The sequence below is a fragment of the Trypanosoma cruzi genome, genomic scaffold, assembly GCF_000209065.1.
Source record: "Trypanosoma cruzi strain CL Brener 1047053516769 genomic scaffold, whole genome shotgun sequence".
NCBI classification, from domain to species: Eukaryota; Euglenozoa; class Kinetoplastea; order Trypanosomatida; family Trypanosomatidae; genus Trypanosoma; species Trypanosoma cruzi.
This window is the reverse complement of record NW_001849362.1, coordinates 39,732-64,420: the sequence shown is the minus strand read 5'-3', so window position 1 is coordinate 64,420 and position 24,689 is coordinate 39,732. Positions and strand designations below refer to the sequence as shown.

The window sequence follows — 24,689 nt, the reverse complement described above, 5'->3', positions numbered from 1 at the left end:
GGAACAAACAGCGGAGTAACAGGAGACCACAGAGGCAGCCACACACACCGCGTGCGCACCGACTCCATCAAATGGAAAAACCATCAATCTGTCGTCGAGAAAACGTCCATCACCGTCGCACAGAGTCCTCACCAGCCGCAACGCTCCCTCCACGCGGAGTGTTTGGTCTGCTCTCCTTGTGGTGTCGCAATATTTGTGTGACCGGCCACTCAACAGCCACCATTTGCACAGCGCCCGTCCCACGTTCAGGAGCATCGCACAGCGCTCTCCCCCAGCAGATCATACCGTGTTGTATAACCGCACGGCAACTCCAATTGTGATGCGCAGCCCTGAGGCGGAGATGCAAAGAGTCATGCGGACGGGCCTTCTTTCACTGCTCTCCTTTCGGGGAACTCGACAACAAGCGTGCCGGCGGTGCGATCATTATGACAGTTCCATCCGCACTGCCACTGGCCAAGGAAGTTGCTGTGAACTCACTGCGTAGAGGTCACCGTGTCCGCAGCTGCTCTCCCGCCACCCCACGACCACGCCGGCACTTCCAACAGAGCAGATCGGAGCGTCGACAAAGGCAGCCACAGGCGCCAACGCACCGAATCCAATGGTGCCAGCTGCGACATTCCAAAGCGCGCCGAGAGCTCCTCTAGCAGTGCAGGGGCTGCCCACTTGTGTGCAACATGGCGTGTGTGTGCATGTGCTTGTGTGTTTGGCAGCGCCTATACTTGCGGAGCAGCTGCGCGGCACAAGAGAGTGTAAATAAAGCAACGACAGAGAAGGATAGCAGAGAAGCAAATTACTCATATCATCACACACACACACACAAACGCAGCCACGGAATGGGTGCACTCAACCACAAAATCAAAAAGAAAAACAAAACAAAAAGCCGAAGTGTGAGAGGACCAGCGCACACACTCTCATTGCTCCCGTAAAGCAAAACACACACACAGAGGGAGAGAGAGAGAGGTCGCCCACTCAATGCAATAAAAACAAAACAGAAACAGTTACGGTGCTCCGCCCATGCAGCCAGGCAGGACGGCAGCGGTGCGTGTCGTGCAAAAGAGAGCACCAACGGGCCTGCATGGGTGTACATGCATATATACAATGGGCACATTATTGTGTGTGCTTCGTGGGGTGAGGTGAGGGCGAGAGTCCATGCAAGGGGACACACACACAGAGAGAGAAGGACGAGTGTGTGTGCGGGCGGTGCACGGCTCTCTCACACTCACTCTCACGCGGCCACCACCGCAGCAGCAGCCGCACACGCAACAACAAGAAGAAGCAAAAGAGAGGAGGTGGTGTGGGAGACCACAGTGCTGCCGTCACTGTCGGCTGTAATCTCTGTATTGCTCGTTTTATTGGTGGCGTTTTCTGGTACTGTTGTGTATCTCTCATTATTATCTGCCTGAGTGTCCCTGTTTCCTGAAGCGGTTTCGAATTCTGCGGCCTTACCGTTGTGTGCCACGTCATCATTGACGTCGTCGTTATTAGACTGTTCAAGGTCACTCGCATCACCAGAGGCTTGGGTGCTTCTTGTGCCAGCGGTAGGCCTTTCAGCAGTAGAAGCTGCAGGGCTGCTGTCGCTGTCGTCATCATTTGTCGTGGCAATTATACCAGCGTTGGGTATTTCTTCTGCTTGCAATTCACTGGTGCTGGCTGGCGGAGCAGCGGGGCCAGTATCTCCCTCGGAATCATGTTGTGTTACTGAGGCGGCAGGAGGTTGAGGATTGTTAACACCACCCTTCTCCACCGTGCTTCCGGCAATACCGCTGCCAGATTTGGAGGCGGATAATGGAGTTGTAGCTTCTGGAATTTCTTTGGATGCACTCCGCTGTGTACCCGAGGAAATTGTTTCTCCCTCTTCGTGCTCTGAAGCATCTTTCTTTTGGAGCATCTCCTTTTGTGTGAGTGACTTCCGTCTCGCGGCCTTAAGTTTTCTTCCACTGGAATTGGTGTCCGTTTCTCAGTTAATCCTAAAGGCTTTGATGGCCCTGCTTCTGTGCCTTCTTTTGGTGGTGGTGGTGGTTGATTTCTCCTGCCATTTTCACCTTCTGTTTGGCCGTCTTTTGACACGCCGCCCACAAGCCTTGAATTGGCGTTGAAAAGTCCATGCTCAGCGTGTTTTGGACTTTGACTGTCGCCCGCAACAGTCAATGGCAAGTCTGCCAACTCTTGAATTCCAGTTGGATTGGCGGGGTTGACGACTGAAGTCGCCTTGTCTTTTTCGAAATTTGGTTCACTCTTGTCTGCTTTCAAATTATTTTCCCCTCCCGGTACTTTTGCAAATTCTTCCCGTCCTCCCGCTGGATTCTTCTTTTCTGCTTGCAACGTGTGGCCTGAAAAAGACAATCCCTTCAATTTGTCGTCGTTCTCTTCGCGATGATCCTCATCATTACCAGAACCACCAGCAGCAGCAGCAGCCACGGCAGAGTGTTGACGCCTCCAACGACGACGCCCATCCACAACGGCACGCACACCGTCCACCCCTTGACGGAGGCATTCTCCAACGGCGGACGCATTCGCACGGCCTCCTGTCCTTCTGCTGCCATCCATCGCGCACTCCTTCCGCAGCTGAGCGCGCCACCGCAAGAGCGAATACTCACACGTACCGCTATCGTCACCACAGCACGCAGAGGGCACACACCAGCAGCACACGGCCAGCCATCATCGCCATCACTCCTACCACTTGCGTGTGGCCTTCAGCACAAAATAAGTCCCATTCAGCGGAGAGCGGAAGCAAAAGGAGAAAGACAAGTCACACAGCCACGCCACAGCAACAAATGGCAGCACCCAAGCAACGCACAATAAAATGAGGCAGTTGGAATCAGTGCAATTGCAGAGCTCGCACACCTCCACGCAAACCAGAAGCTGAGCAGGGAAAAACAGAGTTGAGCGTCCGGCAGGACTCAAAAAAATAAAGAAAATTCATTCCGCCGGTGTTTTAATTTATGCGCCAAGCGGCAAAACAAGAGCATGTGTTTCTGTGTATACATATTGCCCGCACTGAATAAAATTGAAAAAGATTGTGCACTTCCGTGAGCCCACAAAACACTCCTCACAATTCACCGCGGCATCCGGCCTGCTCCTCCACTCCTCCTTTCGTGCAGTCCGTGGGACGCACAGCAATGAGGCCGGCACCGCGTGTGGGCAACAAAAAGCAAACAAGAGGGGAAAACACGTCCCTCGTGACAGTGTGCAGCAACCGACCATTAAATAAAGGAACAACAAAGATCTTCATTATTCCAGGAAAACAACAAAACCAACAAAATAAAATATAAATAATAAAAAAAAACACGCATGCAACGCGGCACATGTTCTCCGTGAGGAGTCGCAATTACACACTCTTCGGCTCACAAAACCGCCACAACTCCACACAACCCCAGAAGAAGCAGCAACACCCAACACACGCACACACGCACAGTGCCGTCAACAGTTAACTCTCGCAGTGTCAATTTCGCGAAGTCGCGCAGGGCAAAGCAGTCGTGTGGACTCCCGCCGCTCCCGGAATACTGCGCGGTGAATTCTCGTAATTGGGGTCTGTTCTCGTGTCCAGAGGCATGGCGTTGAGTCAATCCGTACGCATCACCCTCAGCAACAAATCCACTGCCTGCAACGCCATTTTCTAAAACAAAAGGTTTGTGTCCGGTGGCACTGCGCTCATTCGCCTCGTCCGTGTTATCCGCAGCAACGTGTTCCCTGCCGCCACAAGTGACAGACATGATCCCGGATGCATTCAACGCCACTACTATTCTCGGACCGTTGGCAAAGGAAGGCCTCTTCTTGGATGCATTCGGGACCATCATTTCGTTCGGATTGATGGCAAACTCAGGCCTCGTCCCGGACGTGTTGGTCGCCGTGTTGGATGCGGGACTCGGATCGACGGTGTTGGGTCCGTCAGCCGCGGCGGAACGTCGCGCACCCTCGCTTTGACGTGACGGCTTGGCACTGACTTGCGGCGCAGTTGTCCCACCAGATTTTGTGTCATCCTTCCCTTCACGGGGTGGCGGCAACTGACAGATGCCCGTCCGGTCAGCATCGCTGCTCCGTGCAGACGGATGGATGGTTCCATCGGGGGGAAAATTGACGCCACCACAATTCATAGGGGCCGGCGTATTTATGTGTCGTCACATTCGTCGTGAAGGCAACGGTGGCCCCTTCCTCCTTCCTTGCACAGCTGACAGCACAGTTGCTACATGTGTGCACCGCATGGGCCACATGACACACAGCACCCAGCTCACCATTCCTGCAGTGCATGCGCACATCAAAGCCACTGAAAGTGTAATTCTCATGCTGAGCCTCAGCACCGGCAGCGGAACAATTCGTCCACGCCCACACACACACGCGATAGCTCAGGCTGCCGTCACTCGGAGCACACGACACATCCACCGGCACAACCACCGCATCCGCATCACCAGATACATCTCCAGCACTCCCAGCAGCCGTCACGCACACGGACGAGCAGCAGCAGCACGAGAGCGCAAGGACCAACACGGCGCACACCGCACCATCACCGGTAGTGGAGTCGCTGGAGCCAGCCAGCTGATCCGTGAGCCAGAAGGAAAAGGAATGGAACAGGAGGGAGAGGAACGGAGCATCGCGGATGCAGCGCGAGAGAGCAGACAACATGAGGAGAGGGCAGCAGGTCCAGCCGCACAGTTCACACCACGAGACAGCATCCACGCAAGGAAGGCAAACAACGCCAGCAGCCACCCACCATGCAGGAGGAGAAGACATCCACCACCATCTTCCCCAGCTCATTCCTGCAGCCCCAAGGAAATGGCCACAGCCCGCACCCACCACACCAGTCACACGCGGTGCATCACACCCGCAGGAAAGGAGACGCGGGCCGCGCACACCCTCTCCTCCCTTCTCCTCATGGCCACGAAAGAAGACAATAGCCGCCACGCGCAACCGCCAGCACACGCTACAAAAGAAGCATTCAAATCCACTGCAATGTGCATCTTGTGTGTGTGGGTGTGCCTGCAGAAACACAGAGCAAAGAATTAGAAAAAAGAGAGAAGAGCAGAGTATGTGGAGAGACGCACAAACAAAAATGTACAGCGGAGGTGCATGGCAGAAATAAAGAGAAAAAGACTACTCAGACTCACGATATTGCACTGCAGCTCAAGCAGCGGCAATTCATTAAAAGATTAAATAAAAATAAATAAATAAAAAATCATCTTCACCCTTCCACACCTCACACGTTGAAAAAAAAGAAAATGAAAAAAAGTCGTCCTCTGTTACGGCCACACCCAAATAATAAAAAAAGAAAAAGAAAAAAACACAAAAAAGCACCCAACTACCATGTTGCTCCAGGAATTGTCTGCATACTTTGTCCGAAAATAAAATTAAAAGATATTTAAATGTCTTTCAACCGTCCGACCCTCCGTGTGTCCGCACATCGTTTATATTTCATGGGGTCATCTGCGTGTTGCTGCTCCCCTCAGCCCTCCCATCGGCGCGTGAGTGCGGCCCGCAGAGCACAGTCACTCGTGCGTGTGGGGACTGAGAGAAGCACGCAGACATGACGGCAGTCGCGTCACTCCATCGGGAGAGTGAGCGCAGCAAAAAAAAAAAATCATCAGAGGGGAAAGAAATGCTCACGAGGCCGACACCGAAGGGTGCGCCACCGCATGAAATAAACACGCAAAGCAAAACAAAAACAAAAACAAAAAAAAGAAAAACACGGCGGCAGGGTGTGGCTGTGTGTGTGTGTGGCGCTGCGGGTGTCTGCCCGCCCTGGCAGCAAACAAAACAAGAGGGAAGAAATGTGTGCTCCGCCCCACAGGCCCTCGTCGCGGCCCCTCCTCATGCGTGCAGCAGGCGAGGCGCACAGGGCCGTCGTCATGAGCGTGTCGGTGGTGTGCGAGTGGAGCAGTTGGGCGGAAACACACGGCACCCCTCGCAGGAAGAGTGCAGCAACAAACAATTAAAAGAGGGAAGAGCAGAAAAGAAAAAAACGTCCATAGTGATTGCCCCCAAAAGCAAAAAAAAAACGAAGAATGGGGGATGAGAGATTTAAAAAAAAAAAATTAAAACCAACCAAAAAGAAGCAAATAGTAAAAGGATTTTAAAATACGCAAAAAAAAAAAGATTTTATGAGTGAAATTTGTTCCCATGGGAATAGTAATTCTCTGCTCGGAAGGTCGCAATTGTCCCACGCGGCAGCCAGTCATGCCTCACGCAGCCGCAAACCCCCACAGCCCCAGCAGAAGAAGCAACGATGGCAGCAGTCCGCTCTCACGCATAGTGCCAGCAACGCTGTTATCCCACTGCGACGAATTTAAAAGGCTGTTGCTGGGTGTCGCCGCCTCTGCTTCCTTGACCTGTGGATGGAGCCCTTCTTGTCCCTTGCCCTCAGCGTTGTGTGTTGCTGCATTTGCTGCGTCGGGGGTGCCCACAGAGAATTGGGTTGGTTGATCTGCCTGCATCATAGCCCCACCTTCCGTCCCCACCGTTTGTGCATCATCAGACAAGAAAGCCTCATCCTCCGAGCTGGCGGCACCTGAAGATATAACAGATGCCGACTGGTCTGCGCTCCTCTCCCTTGCTGAGGATGTCGCGGCATTGGGCTCCGGTAGCTTGGGCCCTTCTGATTCCGACTCCGCTGGTGTGGATGGAGCGCCACCGCTCGCACCACTGCTCGCGCTCAAAGTTGCTTGGTCCGTCGGCTTGGGTGCGGCAGCAGCAGGCGATGGCACAGTTGGCTGCGTATTTGTGGCAACCGTATCGCTGGCAGATTCAACAAACGGAGAAGTAGCTGCCGCCGCCGGCACCGGCTTCCTTTCCGGAGGTGAAATGGTGACTTTACTCGCGTTGAGGGCGTCAATCTCAGTTTCATTCAACGGGCGGTTGTACAGAAAGACGTTCGCCACCGTCGCATGGATTTCTCTGCTGCTCAGCTGCTCATCGTACGCGCCAAAGTAAAAGTGTGAGACCTCGTCCAGCCCTTCATTGAACGAATTTCTCAGCCTCATATTCCAAAGGAGAGTCCCGTCAACGTACACGGAGCCCACACCGTCATGCATTTTGAGCACCACGTGATACGTCTTGTCCACCTCCCATGCGGTGAAATGCTTCGGGAACAAGTCATTCACCACGCTCCACTCCATATTATTATCGTACGACAGTCCCAGGAGTGTTGTCGTCCCCATTTTCTTCAGGCCCATCAGGGGAGTGATGCCCTTCGGCACCTCGTGGATCGACACCGTTGCCGCAAGAGTAAACCCATAGTTTGCAAAGTGGAGCGGTATGTTCGGCCACTGCTTGCCCACAGGCCACTCGGCCCCCGCGCCCTGCCCTTCGAACGTCAACCCACTGGGAGCCTTTTTCTTCGCACCCCTCACAACGGCATTCACCCCAAGGTACTCGTCCTCCCACGTGTCCCCACGGAGCGTATCGGCCAAATGGCCCACAAGCCCAGCCGTGGGGATAGAAACAGAACAGTCCCATCTTGACAGCGCGGCGTTCGCGGCAATTGAGCTGCATTGTCTCAAGGCATTGTCATTTGCGGCCCAGGTAGACAGCGCATACATTATCCTCTGCAGCTCAAGCGTCAGATCCAAGGGGTCGGCTACGGAGTCGTTTCCAAAACCTGTCTTTTACAAACAATACAGCCTATCATCCGCGTACAACAGAGAGCTGGAGGTCGCGCCATACCCAGTGGGTAGCAGGCCAACGTGGTAAATGCGGTTCGTGTCTGTTAGCCACAGGTGAACCCTGCCCATTTGGTTGTCCCCGAAATATTCCAGCTGGGTGAGGAGGATCACCTTCTTTCCGCCAATCGTTGCTGTGATAAATCCACTCTGAATGTGGAGCCCAAGACCGGCCAATGAGTTGCCCCACACGCGCGAGAGCGTCCCCAGAGCCTCCTTCCACGTGTTCCCCTTGTCGGTCGACTCGTACACCCTTCGGCGACCGTAATCACATGAGGTGATCATGATAATTTTCCCAGCCTCCCACTCAAGGATACTGGGGCTGGTGCAGCCCGCATGTGTCGCGCTGTTCGCAAAGGTCCAGTGCTGTTGACCGGAATTCCAGTACATGACTGTGGACGCGGTTTCCCCTCCCCTTGTCAGAAACTGCACGGGAAACACGAGCGTGTTATCCGCCATTTTCGTGATGGGAGTACTGGCATCGTTGAGGAAGCCAATAATTTCACCGTATTTATAGGGATAGTGAAGGCGAAAGCTCATAGAGACGGAATTCATCGACAAACCTCCGCTTATTCCAGGCCCCGTCTCCAGAAAATGGATAACAGACTCCAACCCACTTCTCCGCTCATCGGGAAACCGAATCATGGCCCCGTTCCGTAAGTCGTAGCCCTCCACAAAAGCAAAAAGCGGTCCGAAGGGTCCAAAAGACAAGGGAAGCGACATCCGGTAAGGGTGTGCAGCAAAAGCGTCACGACCTACTGGCCCCGCGTACGACTGCCACGTCCTCCCAGCATCAACGCTGATCCGTGCCATCAACTGCATGGACGCACTCCCGCTCCCCACAGTTCTATTGAACTGAGCTCCAGCAATGGCCAGCAGCAACCCGTCCACATTCACAAGATGGGGATTGTGGAAAATGTGGCCAGGGACCGGTGGGTTTGCCGCTCGATACTCCCCTGGCAACCGCTCAGAACTGTGTCCTCCATAGGAATCGCACACTCTCGTTCCATAGTTTTGGGCCTGCACAGACCCCGCGGCGGCGCACATCATCACGAAGAGGAGCAGCAGCATCGCGGAATTAATCACACGCCGGGACATGTTGGGCCTCTGCTGCTCACTCTCTCCTCCTTCCCTCCTCCTTCCGCTGGATCCGGTCACGCGACGACGGTTGTGTGTGCGGGGTGCCTTCACTGCAGCAACACGTGAGAGCATATAAATATGTGTGTGTGGGCGGTGTGTGTGTGTTGTTGTTCCTTTCAGTGCCTTCGGATTACACAGTAGCGATTAGCGCTTGTTTTCCCTCTATTTGTGTGTTCAACAGGTGGAGGAGACAGCGACAGCGGCAATACATCAGACACGTCAGCGGGGTTAGAGCAGAGCAGGGCACCCACGCAGAGAGCGGGGCACAAGACAATCCGAAAGGGACGGTACGGAGAGCCACCGCCCACAGAAAAGAGCAGCAACACGGCAAGTCACGGCGGGCCGTCGGTGTGTGCGGGCCAGCCCTCACGCGGTGCAACACGCCACACCCAACAGGAAAGGACAGACAGTGAGAGAGGGAGACGGATGGATGCCGTCAGGAGGCACTCACAATCAACACGGCCCGTGAGCATGCGGCCACTCCACGCAGGAACACAAGAGGAGAGGGTGACGAGGGAAAGGCAAGAAGCAGCACAAACACACAAAAGAAACAAACACCAGTCTCGGGAAAAGCACCGCCACGGCCCTCACACTGGCCGGCGACTCCACACCAGACCTCACACACACACACACACCATCGCAGTGCCGTCAGTCCGCGGGTGAGAGGATTCGGCCCTCCACACAACAAACGCACACACCGCCAGCAGCCACCCACCATGGAAGAGCAGAAGAGACCCAACGCCACCATCGCCTCCAGTTCAATCCCACGGCCAACGGGATACGGCCACAGCCCCGCAGCCAACACACAGCGCACACGGAGCGAGCAATCACCCAAAGAGCCACACACGCAGAAGCGATTCCTCATCCATCCACGACGCGCCGCCTCACTCCATGCCGTCACACGAAGTGCACCACTTCCTCCCTTCGCTTCATGCCCACGGGAAAAAGCGGCACCCACACGCAGCTGCCACACGCACCGCAAAAGAACCATCCAAATCCACTGTGATTTGCACTCTGTGTGCGTGTGCTTGTGCGTGCCTGCAGAAACACCAGGCAAAGAAGTAAAAAAAAGAGGCGGAGCATGTAAAGAAACGCAAAAACAAAATGTGCAGCAGAGCCGCATGGTAGAAGTAACAAGACTGCTCAAACTCACGACTGCACTGCATCCCAAGCAGTGGCGAGTCATACAAGATTTATTCAAAACCATTACAAAAAAAACTTCCCCTTTCACCATTACCTTCCCAGCCCCGCACAAAGTAATTAAATAAAAAGAAAAAAACGCAAGAAAGAAGTTGTCCTCCATTGCTCTTACTCCTAAAAAAAAAAAACACTCGGTTACTGTGTGATCCCACCAAACTGTCTGTATGTATTTTGCCCGCAAATTAAAAATTAAGTAATTACTTGCCTTTCAGCCGTCTGACCCTCTGTGTGTCCGCACATCGTTTATATTTCATGGGGTCATCTGCGTGTTGCTGCTCCGCTCAGCCCTCCCATCGGCGCGTGAGTGCGGCCCGCAGAGCACAGTCACTCGTGTGTGTGTGGACTGAGAGAAGCACGCAGACACGACGGCAGTCGCGTCACCCCATCGGGAGAGTGAGCGCAGCAAAAGAAAAAAATCATCAGGAGGAGAGAAATGCTCATAAGACAGACCCCGAAGGCTCTGCCGGCACGTGAAATGAACACGCAAAGCAAAAAAAACGAAAAAAAAAAAACACGGCGGCAGGGTGTGGCTGTGTGTGTGTGGCGCTGCGGGTGTCTGCCCGCCCTGGCCGCAAAAAGAAAACAAAACAAGAGGGAAGAAATGTGTGCTCCGCCCCACAGGCCCTCGTCGCACGCCCACACGTCACGGCTCCCTCAGCGCGCCGTTCGTCGCGGCCCCTCCTCATGCGTGCAGCAGGCGAGGCGCACAGGGCCGTCGTCGTGAGCGTGTCGGTGGGTGTGCGAGTGGAGCAGTTGGGCGGGAACACACGGCACCCCTCGCAAGAAACAATTAAAAAGGGAAGAGTAGAAAAGAAAAAACGTCCATAGTGACTGCCCCCAAAAGAAAAAAAGAGAAGAGATGGGGAGTGAGGGATAAAAAGAAAAAACAGAAATAAAAAAGCAAAACTAAAATTAAAACATTAAAACAACAACTTAATAAACGCAGAAAAAAGCAAAAGGGGAGAAAAGTGAATAAAAGTTATTTATGAGGTGAAATTTGTTCCTAGCGGTGCGTGTGTCGGTGCAGGGGAGGGCACAAGTGTCCCACGTGGCAGCCAGTCATGCCTCACGCAGCCGCAAACCCCCACAGTCCCAGCAGCAGAAGAAGCAACGATGGCAGCAGTCCGCACTCACGCACAGTGCCGGAATCGCTGTTATTCCCCTGCGACACATTTCCGAGACTGCTGCTGAGTGCCGTAGCATTTACTTCCCTGATCTGCGTATTAACCTCCTCTTCCTGCCCATTCGTTCCTCCTTCTCTTGTCTCCATCGTTGGCTCGCCATCAGCAGTAGAACTGCCATCTACAGTTTGAGTTCCATCGGGAGATGTTCCTGAAGCTACCCGCTTTACGGTGTCCTTTCCTGCTGAGGAAGTAGTTATAGTGGGCACCGCTGCTGTGGATGCACCGCCACTGTCCGCATCTTTACTGCTCTCCATCGACTGTCCCTGTTCCATCGGATGTCTTCCGGCAGGAGTAGACGAAGCTTCGGTTTTCTGAGCATTCGGGGTCGCCGGATGACTGGGAGGTATAATGGAATCAGAAGAAACTTTTGAAGGCGCCGACGGATTCTCTTTCAAAAGTTGAATTGGTTCTTTATTCGGGTTAAGGGCGCCAATCTCTGCTTCATCCAACGGGCGGTTGTACAGTAGGACGTTCGTCACCGTCAAATGCACCTCTTCTTGGCCCCCTGCGTTTTCTCCATCCCCTCCAATGTAGAAGTGGGAGATCCCTTTTGAATCCCTATTTCCCAATGCACACGCTTCATTCCCATTTAATTGCTGACCATCAACGTACACGGAGCCCTGGCTGCCGTTCCGTAGCAAAATTACCACGTGGTGTGTTGACCCCAAAGTGCTGCTGAGCTTCCCAGAATTCGGTACGCCATCGCACAGCACCTGCCACTTCTTTTCGCTGTCGTACGACAGTCCCAGGAGAACAGTCTTATCATCGCCATTCATCGTCGCACCCATCAAAGAAATAGGACCCTCCTCCTCCGGCACCTTATCGATGGACACCGTCGCCACAAGAGTGAAGTAGTAGTTCGCAAAGTGGTACAGCTGATTCCGCCCCTGCCTGCCAACAGGCCACTCCGCCCCCGCGCCACGCCCTGTGAACGTCACGCCATCGGTAGTCCCTGCTGCACCAATACCACTCTTCACTGTGGCGTTCACCCCGAGGTACTCGTCCCTCCACGTATTCTCAGAGAAGTTGCCGGACAAAAAGCCAACCAGTCCATCCGTGACCACAGAAGTGCAGACAGTGCCAGTCGAGGCACTCTCCGCAGCACTTAAAGTGGGGCACAGTTTGGAGACACGTTCGTCCACTTTCTTCCAAGTCGCCACCACCTCCTTCACCCGCTGCAGCTGCTCAGTCAGAAGCGCAGACCAAAGACTGTGTGACGATGGTTTTTCACTGCCCTTCTTCTTCTCGTACAGTGCAATCAACTCATCCTTCTTCTTATTATTTCCACTTCCAGCACTTTTGTACAACAGGGAGCTGGCCGCAGCGTCATCGTCATCATCACCGGATACCGGCCCAATATCAACAATGTGCGTATTGTCCGTCAGCCAAAGATGGAGTTCGCCCTTTTCCTTTTCCTCCTCTTCCCTCTCCGTAGGAGGCATAGGCAGAGTGACGAGCATCACCCTTCTCTTATCATCATTTCCATTGCCAACAGTCGCTGTGACGAACCCGCTCCCAACAGCCTTCACGTTTGCGCCTTTTGGGCTTCCCCACACACGCGAGAGTGTCCCGAGTGCCTCCGTCCACGAATCCCCCTTGTCATTGATCTCGTACACCCTGCGGCGGCCATCATCACACGCAGTCATCATGATGAGTTTATTGTCCTCCCACTCCACAACGGAGGGATCACTGCAGCCACCGGCAGACATCCCCTTCGACAGCTTCCAATTCGAAGCATCCGAAGAGTACATGAGCAGCAAGACAGTCTTTCCGCCCACAACTTCGCTCTGCCCCGAATTCTTCTTTGTGGCTTCCACTGGGAACACAAGCGTGCCGTCCTCCGTCTGAATACCAGATCCACCGCCTGCAACAAGCTGCATCAAGGAATCGTGTTCGTCCTCACATAAAGTGCGGACCAGTCGCTGGTTCTCATTCCATTGGATTTTTCGGTTGCCTCCCTCAACACTGACGTTCCCTCTCATCAGCAAAAGTCCCCAGTCACCTCCACCACTCTCTCCAGCATCAGCGGCAGCTGTCCGGCTGTATTTTCCAGCAAGCATGTAAATTTCATTTTCCTTCACAACTGTTTTTGGTCGACTCACGTCTACTTTCTTCTTGATTGCGGTAGTGCCTTCCTCCAGAACCTGTGTATCCCTTATGGCATCCTTCAGCACTTCCTTCGGTTCGTTAGCCTTTGCTGTCGTCACAATTTGAGTTGCAATGCCAGTAAAGATGGTTTCACCCTCCTTGCACTGCGCCTCGGCAACGGCAAATACGTCACTCCCCACTTTTAAAAGGCCGGGAACACCCAACGAGTCCACAGCTACACCACCATTGGCGTCCTTCCATTCAAACTTCGGATCAGTCCCTGAAGCACTGTTCTCCGCGTGTGCGGCTTCGCAGGCGCAGCACATCATAACGAGGAGGAAGAGGAGCAGCACCGCGAAAGTAAACACACGCCGGGACATGTTGGGCCTCTGCGGCTCACTCTCTCCTCCTTCCCTCCTCCTTCCGCTGGATCCGGTCACGCGGCGACGGTTGTGTGTGCGGGGTGCCAACACTGCAGCAACACGTGAGAGCATATAAATATGTGTGTGTGGGCGGTGTGTGTGTGTTGTTGTTCCTTTCAGTGCCTTCAAATTTCACAGTGGCGATTAGCGTTTAGTCGTAACTTCCTTCCTAGCGTGTGTGTGCGTGAGGTGGAGAGAGAAGAGAAAACAAGCCAAGTAAAGAGGTAAAAGAATAAGCACCGCCACCCATCCACAGTGAGTGGCACCATCATCCCCGCCGCAGTCACTCCCAAAAACAACAACTCACGCACACAGACACACGGAACAGCAGAAGGAAGATCACTGCACCGGGAACACACAGCGACTGCCACCACCACCAGCAGGAGTCACGACGGGTGCTTCTCCCACGCGTCAGCACACACCAAGCGACGCCCACACAAGAAAACAACCAGCGAGATGCAAAAAAAGCACGGCCGCCCTTCGTAAAGCCCACGCGCTGCCGCCCGTCGTTTAATTCTTGTCCCTCCATCGCACTCGCTCCGCCGCTGGCGCACATCGCCCCGCACAGCCCGAGGTTTAACTGTCGACGTATCCACAGCCGCAGTGATGCCTCGACAGTTGCAACTGCTAAGCAAGAATTCATCCGCACATGTCCCAGCCACCCAAAATGCCACATCACTCACCGGCCGCACGCTGCCAAAATCACGCCCACAACACATCGGAAACATTCAAATCACGGGCTACCGTCCTCCCTCCTCGCGAGATGCCGCACCATGGCAGCACGTCAGCGCGGCCACCCACGCCAGAAGCTACCGCTCGCAACAGCATCTAATGTGTAGTGTGGGCTGCACGACAACTCTCCGCATCATGCGAGGCCGCCCCCCACTCACGCACATCATCGCCAACGCGTCGCAGTCCGCAACAACAAATACGGCAAAAAGAGTCTCCACGCCACCCACAGCAGGAACATCGGTGCCGCGCCCACAACACCAAAAACAAAAAAGCAGCGCAGAGGCGAGCCGACACGCACACCTCCACACGCACGGCATAGAGCCTCTCCCATCATATGCGTGGTCCAGCCGAGACAGCAACAAAGGATACAAGGGCACACGCAACCCTTGCCATCCCCGCTCCCAGAAACACAAAGCGAGGAATACACCGCAGCTCGGACACGGCACAAGCGAGCATCGCGGGCGGCGGCGATGAGGTCGGTACCCATTCACTCCCCTCTGTTTTGTGTGGGCAGACGGCTCCGCCCATGAGAGATTACAGATGTGTGCATACTCAAAGAATGGCCATGATAAGCGGTCACTCTTTATCCACGGCTGGGTCGCCGCATGTTGGTCGACAGTGAGGCACATCCACCACCACAGCACGCCACGGACAGAGAGGCTCTAGCGGCGCAAAGGACAGCGATCCCCGCCACAGCGCAGTCGTGCCGACCAAGCAAAGCGATATACCGCCGCTGTGCACACACCTCGGAGGGCCGCAGCTGCATGGCACCAGTGATGCGCACAACTGTTAACAGCGGGACGGCATGCAGTTTCCTTCGTCCGTGCCTCATTCCAACAACAAAAGCAGCACAGAAAGCCGCCATGGTCCCTGTAGCAACAAATTCCTTTCGGGAATAGCCGTGACAACATCCTTTGTGTGGGTGCCGCGGCCGGGATCAATGCTCTCCGCAACAGGGACGGAAGCCCCTGGCAATCCTTGTCCAGTAGATGCCGGTGGGACCGTCCTGCTCCACACCCTCGCCTCGCCGTCCCACGAAACCACGGGAATGACACTGCCGCCGGTGGCGGATATCGTGCACACCTCCGCGTACTTAGGGCAAATGACATTCTCCTTATTGTAGGGTGGTGTGTCCCACGTAATCGTCTCCTCTTCTGTGCATGGGAGCCAACGGACGTTACGCTTTTCAGGATTTTTCAGATGCACCTGCATGCCAAGACACTTCAGTTCCGCCTGCGTGGCAGCACTCAGATACGTCTCCTCCGGGTACCTTGCATCTGTCGTGTTGGTGGGAAGCGTGTCCAGACACCACGAAGAGGGCTTATCCCCGGGCCTCGCAGACAAATATTCTTCCTTCTCAAAAACAGCCTCAAGGTCCCTCACGTCCATCGCGGGATCAATGATGGGGCAACTGTCCATTGAGTGCTGTTTTGAGAATTCAATGATGCTCCGCCGACAAAAACCGCGGGAATACCGATCCGACGCGCAGCGTTCGACAACCTCGTCTCTGTTGCAGAAAATGTGGGAATATTCGCTCATGTTCGGTGCGGAGCGCTTACTCTGCAGCAGCTCACAACCCGACTTCTTGCCCCAACCCATCGGCTCCGCCAACTTCCAGTTCACCCTCATGCAGCCCAGTTCAGCGAACGCAGCCAGCGTCAGCTCCGTGTGATCGCCGGCGCCCCCAATCGGTGCCATCAACTCATCCTTCGCGTGGCGCTGTGACCAGTGCGACTCCAGCGTACTCCCGTCCCCATTTTGATCTTGTAGCTCCATGCCATAAATGTCATCGCAGTCGTAGTGCTTCCTCGCAGCCATCGCGGCATTCGTCGAGTCCACCACCACCGACAGCGCCCTGCCACGCACACCAATAACATTCCTCACCATGCTGGGGTCTGCCATGTGCGGGCAGGCAAACCCGACAGCATGGGCCATCAGGTGCGCGGCGATGCGGGTGTCGAGGCGTCCGCAAAATAAAAACGCCGGGCAATGTTCATGGCGCCAGCGACTGGACGGCCATCCTCCAGCGTGGCGCACGGCAGTGATCACACACCACCCGGCGCTGCAGCCACGTACAGCAGTGTGTCAGAATCGGCAAACCCAGTGAAACAATGCCCAGCAGGCACAGTGAACCGACTGCAAACACTGCCCGTGGCGAATTGGGGCACAACCAACGGACCCTCCAGTGGCCGGACGAGCAGACGATCCGCATGCAGTTTGACAGCAGCATGGATAGCCTCCTCGGCAACGGCGCTCCCGTGCGCAGAGGATAGAACACCATCCTCACAGTGGCGATTGTCATTCAATAAATTCATTGCGTGGGACCAGGAGAAGCCGCAGTGCCCCCTGCTGTCATCCAATTCCCTTGTTGACACATTGATGCGGACTGTCACTCGTCGGTCCTTCCCAAAGCCGCTGTTCACCCGCGACTCATCCTGCGCTCTGAGAGGCATGTCCCTTACCATCAGGAGAATCAACCACGCGCCGTCGGACGCATCGCGGCGTCAAAAGAAGAAGGATACATCAAGGTGAAACAAAAGCACCAACTGGCAAGTCACATCACAAACATCATCACAAGCAGAAGAAGCCGCGCTGCTGGTCGTGGGCAACGTGGATAAAATGGCGCATGGCAGACGCGGAAAGAAACACCGAGTGGCTTGGCAAGGTTACGAGAGACTGACGCCTTCCTCAGCAACAAGAAAAACAATATGGGAATAACAAGGGAGGATTAAAGCGATCGCAGTCAAAACATGCCGCCGATCAAAAAAGCGGAATGGATGTGCTCAACCACAACAAAATTAAAACAATAAAACAATAAAAGAAGCCGCAGCGTAGGACGACCAGCGCACACACACTCTCATTGCTCCCGTAAAGCAAAACACACACAGAGGGAGAGAGAGAGAGGTCGCCCACTCAATGCAATAAAAACTAAACAGAAACAGTTACGGTGCTCCGCCCATGCAGCCAGGCAGGACGGCAGCGGTGCGTGTGGTGCAAAAGAGAGCACCAACGGGCCTGCATGGGTGTGCATGCATATATACAATGGGCACATTATTGTGTATGCCTCGTGGGGTGAGGCGAGGGCGAGAGTCCATGCAAGGGGACACACACACACAGAGAGAAGGACGAGTGTGTGTGCGGGCGGTGCATGGCTCTCTCTCTCCCTCACTCTCACGCGGCCACCACCGCAGCAGCAGCACACAACAAAAAGAAGAAGAAGCAAAAGAGGGGAGGTGGTGTGGGAGACTGCGGTGATGCCGTCACTGTCGCCATGAGAAGCTGTGTCATTTGTTTTGGCTGTGGCGATTGCTTTTGTTGTTGGGATTCCTGCATTCTGAGAGGCAGCCTTCTCCGCGCTGTCTGATGCGTCTTCAGAATCGGGGGTCGTACTGTGCTCTGCGGTTCTTTCACTGGAGGGTTGTCTCAAGCCATTTTTGGCCGGATTGCCTTCTGTGTCATCGTCAGACCGCAGGGCCGTAGCTGCTGTGGAGCTGCCTTTACTGTCGCCATCTATTGCCGTCTCACTCGTGCTGGCGGCTGCCGTGACTGGCGGTTGTATTTTTCCCTCACTGATTGTCGGGACAACATCTTTTTCGAGTCCTTTCTTGTCGTCCTTCTTTTCTCCGGCAGCTGACCCCTCAGTATTCTTCGCGCCATCTCCATTCGTACGACTGTTCTCAACACGATGTCCACCTGTAGAAGAGGATTTCGGAGTTGTTTCCGGTGAATCGTTGGCTGATTCACCCTGCGACAAATTCAATAAAACTCGTTGTTTATTTTGATCCTCTGGCGAACTGTTAATTGGGCGTACCCCCGTTTCAACTCGTTGGGTCCCATCCAGTGACTGTGACCGCAATTCCTGCGGCTCAGGCAACCGCACGTCTGCCACTTTAATTGGATTGCTTACAGGCCCTTCTTTATCTTCTCTTTCATGTTCAGTGGCAACAACGTCTTTTTCCGTTACTCTCGGGGATTCTCCCGCATGCGTGGGTGTTGATACCTTCTGAATTCCCGTTGTTTCTGTTTCTGAACTTGGGCTTCCTGATGCGAGTGGTTTATGTTCCGTTGATTCCGGCGGAACTCCCCTTCCACTCGCGGGATCACCGGGTTCACTCTGCAACAAACCCGGTGGATCTTCTTGTCGTTGTTGAACTCTTCCTTCTGGCGGAGTGTCGTCGGAGGGTACCGTTTTTTCACCTCCTTTTGCTCCATTCGGTGACGGCCGCCGTAAGGTCTCATCGTCGGTTGAGTGCAATTCCGCCTCTGCTGGTGCATCGCCTTCAGACACCCCTTCACCTCTTCCTTTTTGAACGGTTTTCACTTTTTCACCATCAACTCCAACTCCACGGCCATCCGCTTCATCTCGCTCAGCAACGACTTCACCCTTTTCTTCCAAAACATCGTCTGAGCGTCGGGTCGGTGATTCTTCTTTAACTTCTGGCGCCTGTGGTTCCACGCCCGGTATGACTGGGGATGACAATTCCGTTTCTTCCAATTTTTTGTTGTCCCCACCAGAAACAAAAACATCGCCACCGCCAGCATCATCGGCCGCAATTCCAGACACCGCACCACAGCACGCAGAGGGCACACACCAGCAGCACACGGCCAGTCATCATCGCCACCACTCCTGTCACTTGCCTGCAGCCTTCAGCAAAAAGTAACTCCCCGTCAACAGAGTGAAAAGCAAAAAGATAGACACGGCCGCTACACCACGCACAGCAACAAATGGCAGCACCCCAGCAACAGCAGCGCACACACCACGAGACACATGGAATCAGTACGACTGCAGAGCTCGCACACCGCACCGCAAACCACAAGTTAAAAAGCAATAAAAAACAATAATTAAAAAACAATAATTAAAAAAAGAAAAACAAACCCAGGGCTCCAGTGCGCATGCTTATGAGTGTGTCCGTGATGCGTTCAACGTGACGGATGCGGGGCACAACGCGGAGCACACAGCACGGCAGCAGAAGCAAGTGAAGCAAAACAAGACCATTATTTCCTCTTATTTTATACAGTGAAACACAACACACACGCACAAATCCCCGCGGTTGAGTGCTGGCACGCACAGCCCGCACACACCTCTTCAGCCCACAGTGGCGTACGCCAGCGCGGATGCGGCGAGCACCAGCGGGGCACACACCCACGCAGAGCTGCTGAGGCTGCCGTCGATTTCGCGAAGACGTGACGGTGCGCTGGTGGACGTCGTGGTTGGCGCCTCTGTAGTCGTAGTACTTGGTGCCTGTGTTGTGGTCGTCGTGGTTCTCGTAGTTGGTGGTTTTGTCGTGGTCGTAGCGGTCGTTGTCTGAGCAGAAGCTTCAGACTCCTTATTTGTTTGTTCTGCGGGGGGGTTGTTGCCACTTATTGGTTCAGTCATGCCGTTCTTAACTTCTTTCGTATCTTCCGTAACTGTTGGCGGTTCTTGAACAGTCAAAACTTCTACCCCTCCAACACTTTTTTCTACTTCCACAACCGACTCCCTGCTTGGCAACCCTGACAAAGGGGGCGATAGACTGGGGGCGGCTTCAGAAGATTCAGGCTTAGTTGATTCCGGTTTTGTATTCTTCGTGGCCGTATTGGAAGACCCTTTACGCATAGCCTCTGCCACGCACACGGACGGGCAGCAGCACAGGGCAAGCACCAACAGGGCGTACAGCAGACGGCACGTCATCATCGTGAGTGTGGTCGTTCAGTGGTGTGGAGCTGATCTGCACAGTGAGGGAAATGAAGAGCAACAGGGGAGACGAGAGGTGCGGCAGACACACACAGCAACACAAAAGCAAAGTAACAATACAAAAAGAAGATCCCCGCACACCATGTGGATTGTTGGTCCACGGGAAGTGCAGCCAATATTCACCACAAAGCAGCCTGTTATCCCGTTTTGGTTGTATGCTGCTACAATAACGAGTGAGTAGCGCAAGGACCGGCCGTACAAAAGTGGCAAGTATTCCGTCGTGCGGGCTGGGGCAGTCACACACAGTCGCAGTCCTAGATTCCCAACGACGAGGGCATTCCTGCAGTGGATGGGGCGGAGTCTCCCGCGGTCCGTCGGGGATCAGCAGCCCGTGGCGTCTGTGATGAGGCGGTGGCGGAAGAGCCTGGTCCATCTCGAGTACCCGCATTTGTGCTTCCTGCGTGTCTCGCCTGCTGGCATGCTTGGCAACTTCGGTGGCGACCTGCGCGCGAGGCACCTGTTAAGAAGACGGTGGCGCCATTGTGGCATCCGCATGGGAGGCCCTCGCAAACTAATTGTAACGCCAGGCTGAGCACGTCCGGCATGTGCCCTCATACTGTGGACGAAGAAGCGCACTCAGCCGCAGGTTGGGCAGGAGGACGTCAATCCGCCGCTCGCTGGTCGGCAAGGAGTCGCGGTGCTCACGTCGGGAAGAGGTTCCGGCGGAGGCAGAGGCGGGCCGGTCACCGCAGTGAGGGAGGGACGGCACCACCGACACAGAGGGTTCCTTGTGATCCGCAGGGCGCGTGCAGGCCTGTCGAAGAGTGGGCAGGAGTCGCATCGCACCTGTGCGCAGTGCCGCCACTCGGGGACCGATGTCCGGGTCAACACCAGGAATAGAGTCCTCGCCACACCGACAGGCGCCTGTCACGCGGTGTGCGCGCCTTCCTTTTCCTCCTGGGCATCCTTCCATTATAACCTCTTGACGGCGGTAAGGAAGTCCACGTGCCAGGCATTGACGCAGTCCTGCGAGAGGGATCGTGCAATCGTGGCTTGTTTGTCAGCGGCCTCACTGCGTGGAATACCGCAGTGTCATGGGAAATATAAAATCCACAGGGTGACCTCGCTTCACCAAGGAAAGCAGCATAATCCAAATTTACTCAGTAACGCGGTCTCGCACGGTCGGTGGGCAACGCGGGGTGCCTCCATTGCCGAGAGGGAGTCCGTTTCCTCCAGCATTCGCGCGGGCGATTGGGATGTTCCCGGACAAGGAGGTATGAGATGTCTAAAAACATTTTCGATCGCAAGGCAGTCTGCCCTATATGAGCATGCGAGGCTGCCAGCTGCTGCACGATGTACCTCCACAGGGAGATCATTTGTCGTGGTGGAGTCATATAATAGCGCAGCGGATCCAGATGCGAGTGCAGCGAGATATGAAGGACCGTCCGTCCACAATTCAAAACCACAATCCCCCAAAGAGGAGTGAGTAGAATAGAAAGCCGTGCGCCCGACATCGTCAGAGGCGTCTTCGGCAAACAGTGGGTTTTTTTTCTACTCTTACCAGCGCGTCTAGCTATACAATGCCATCTGAGTGCCGAAGAGGTGGTCGAGCAACGACAAAAGTTTCCTGCTATGAAGCAACTGCCATTGAGAGAATTTTCGGTGAGAAGGTCCTGTTCAATGCCCAGCCGTTGACGCACAGCCAAGGTGCCTGGACATTCTAGAAGCAGATGGTGCAAGGTTTCCTGCGGGCCGATTGGCGTGCTTGTGGAAGCTGGCTGATCCTGCGGCAGCAGAGATCGCCTCCTGGCACTGCTGTTCCGATGCCGTGTGGCGTCTGGGTTTTGTGCGCGGCGATTTCTGTGCTGTGCGGTGCTTCTCCGTGTGGGGAAAACCATGTCACAGAAATCACATTTGAGCTCGGGAAGCGGTGGAGGATGTTCCGGATGAAATGACCGACAGTGACTGACGAAACCCGAGAATCCCGTCAATGCAGAATCACAGTGAGGACATTTCTCCTTCCGACGGCGTGTGAGGGTCCGTCTCCTTACTGGAGAGACGTCTTCCTCCCTCGCCGACGGGGGAACAGTGTCCGTCCCCGGTTCAGTGGGATCGGCGTTAGAGCGCATATATGCAGACTGTTCCGGTGAGATGTTGCAGAATCGGCGTTGGTTCGTGCAATCTCTCACGGCCCAGTATAGTCGGCCCCAGAGCTCAGATTCCCCGCACCTTGCCCTTGCGAGGTGAACCAGTCCTTTGCGGTGTAGAACTTCCTGAGTGATAAGGTCCTTACCGCTGAGATCTGATAGTCTTGTGCCGCAAAGAAAGTAGCGATGAGTGTCTTGACGAATGGTACTACGCCACTTGTTGGTGAGCTGGGTAGTAAAACATGTCAGCAGGTCCGTATGCCATGAAGGTGCGATTCCTTGCTCCGTGTATTGTCCACTTTCCATAGTCTGCGTCGCATACTGATCTGCAAGCTCGTTAGCATGTACTCCACAATGTCCGTAACAAAACTGCAGGTGCACGGACCAGCCAGCACGCGTCAGTGTCAAGAGACGCTGCCAGATCTGATCCTCCGTCCAGTCTGTCTGACTGAGCGGGCCCTTGTTTAGAGCCGCTAGAAGAGACTGACTGTCCGTAACCACAAGCAGGGTTTTACGCCTGTGGCGGATACGAGGAATCATCAGCTTCTCTAGGGCTAGAAGCAGCGCACGGGATTCCGTCCTGCGGCTACACTGGCGTTTGCCACGGTTGAAACCTAAATTCGCTATTATCTCCGATGAATTGAGGGATGAAAGCAGTATTCCAACCCCTGCTGACTTGGGAATGCCGACACCGCCATCGGTCGCAAGTATCCACGAACGATGGCTGTGCAGCGCCAGAGCCTCTTCGCTGAGTCTGCGCTTTTCCCTTATCAGCTCTTCTTCGTCAGTTATTGAGAGGTCTATCGGAAGCTCCGCACCGATGGTGACCCGGTGAGCGGAGGCCGCAAACCAGGGAGGAATGGAGCTGCGAAAGAACCGCTCTTCGCGTGGTGAGCTCTCGGTGATGCCATAGTCCTTTGTGTATGCGTCTACGAAGGCATATAGCTCGTCCCGAGATAATGGCGAGATGCGGAAACCGGCGCGAGGCGGTGGCTCAGGCGGGGGTCTCCGCATCCAGTCCATCTGACATGCGCGTGTGTTCTCAAATATTGAGAGCCGCGCGCGCAGGCAAAGGACGTGGAGCGGCGGCATATCAGCCTCCAGTAGCGCGGATTCCGGGTCAACAGTGCTCGGAACTCCGCTGACAATGCGTGCTAGGGTTGCGTACGTCTTCTGCATCTCATTCTTCGCTGAATCCGTCGCTACTGCCCATATGAGCTCGCTGCCATAGCGTAATTTGGAAGCACCGTATCCAATGACGAACGTGCGTAGGTCATGTGGAGATGGTCCCGCCTCTTTGTGCGCTATGCAGCGTAGCTGCGATATCCGTTGCGAAGTGGCAGCGCATTGCTTGGTGGCCGCCACATTTAGCGTCAGTCGTGGATCGAGATCCATGCCGAGAAGCTTCGTAGTTCGCGATGCCCCCATGGTCATGACTGGGATTTGACATCCAGCCACTACCAGCGGCCACCTTCCTTCACGATCATAATCGGACTCCGTGTGCGTGGAGAGTGTGAACCAAGCAGCTTCACACTTTGACGGGTTGATGGCCAGGCCATTTTCCTGACTCCACGCATGCAGTTTTTCAAGAACCATGTTGGCAGTGGGGATGGCGTCTTCCCGGGACTGCCCCTTAACGATAATAGAGAGGTCGTCCGCATACATGTCCGCTGTGACACCCGCAAAGCTGTTCAGCAGATTGAGAAGTGGGTGTACGTAAAGGGAGAACAAATACGGTCCCAGCACGGACCCTGAGGACTCCTCGCAGCATGGGACGCCGATCGCTGTGTCTGTGGCCAACTCGTGTCTTCGCGTAGCGACCACATAGAAAGTTTCTAAGCCACCTTCTACAATTCACCCCCGGAATATTAGCCAGCAAGCGACTGAGGACTCGATGATCTATGGAGTCAAAGGCCTTGCTGAAATCAACCAGCACCAGCAGGGTCCGATGGGGTCTGTAGTGGAGTTGATTGCCAATACCGCTCTTCTTGGGAAGGCTCACTTGGAAATAGTGATTTCTGTTATGCCCCACTTCGTGTATCAGGTGTGCCAGCTGCATCGTCGTGGTACGCATACTACGATATGCATACTGGTGGGGGTGCGGCGTCCACACCCAAAGCAATCTCTTCAGTACCATTTTCTCAGCAACCTTACTCACAATGGAGGTAAGGCTGATGGGTCGATATGACTCAAGCAGTTCCGGCGACTTACCGGGTTTTAAGAGTGGAACGATGGTAGCGCGTCTCCACTCAACCGGAATCGTACCGGTCGTCCAGCTGTGGTTAATGCAACGAAGAAGGAATCGGAGGCCCTTTGACGAAATATGTCGCAGTGCCTCACTGTAGACTTCATCCGGTCCGGGGGCCTTACCATACGGCGTGTTACGTAGCGCAGCAAGCAGTTCCGTACGATTAAAAGGTGCATCAAGAGGGGAGTGAAGATGAGCAACTAAA

General features: G+C 54.6%; 3 protein-coding genes and 3 pseudogenes across 3 annotated transcripts, besides 12 other annotated features; all 6 read right to left on the bottom strand.

Annotated features, from left to right (window-relative positions):
* Positions 1-10,772: part of a sequence feature (areas not merged during assembly with more than two copies in the genome that could not be assigned to a particular haplotype) that runs on past the window's edge.
* Positions 1,226-2,668, bottom strand: Tc00.1047053510503.89 (annotated as a pseudogene).
* Positions 3,259-3,286: a sequence feature (AT_rich).
* Tc00.1047053510503.80 (uncharacterized protein) lies at positions 3,345-4,094 on the bottom strand (the record flags this gene model as incomplete). The annotated part of the gene is made up of 1 exon (XM_810715.1): positions 3,345-4,094. One exon carries the CDS (start codon positions 4,092-4,094, stop codon positions 3,345-3,347), a length of 750 nt encoding a protein of 249 aa, XP_815808.1.
* Positions 5,136-5,171: a sequence feature (AT_rich).
* Positions 5,249-5,285: a sequence feature (T-rich).
* Positions 5,648-5,669: a microsatellite.
* Positions 6,011-6,032: a sequence feature (AT_rich).
* Positions 6,174-8,861, bottom strand: Tc00.1047053510503.70 (annotated as a pseudogene).
* Positions 10,773-14,258: a sequence feature (heterozygous, non-Esmeraldo-like haplotype).
* Positions 10,829-10,968: a sequence feature (T-rich).
* Tc00.1047053510503.50 (trans-sialidase, putative) lies at positions 11,056-13,755 on the bottom strand (the record flags this gene model as incomplete). The annotated part of the gene is made up of 1 exon (XM_810714.1): positions 11,056-13,755. The coding sequence occupies one exon, from the start codon at positions 13,753-13,755 to the stop codon at positions 11,056-11,058; it is 2,700 nt and encodes an 899-aa protein (XP_815807.1).
* Positions 14,259-24,689: a sequence feature (areas not merged during assembly with more than two copies in the genome that could not be assigned to a particular haplotype).
* Tc00.1047053510503.40 lies at positions 15,244-17,043 on the bottom strand (annotated as a pseudogene).
* Positions 19,243-19,280: a sequence feature (AT_rich).
* Tc00.1047053510503.20 (mucin TcMUCII, putative) lies at positions 19,502-20,089 on the bottom strand (the record flags this gene model as incomplete). The annotated part of the gene is made up of 1 exon (XM_810713.1): positions 19,502-20,089. The coding sequence occupies one exon, from the start codon at positions 20,087-20,089 to the stop codon at positions 19,502-19,504; it is 588 nt and encodes a 195-aa protein (XP_815806.1).
* Positions 20,846-21,632: a mobile genetic element.
* Positions 21,633-24,689: a mobile genetic element.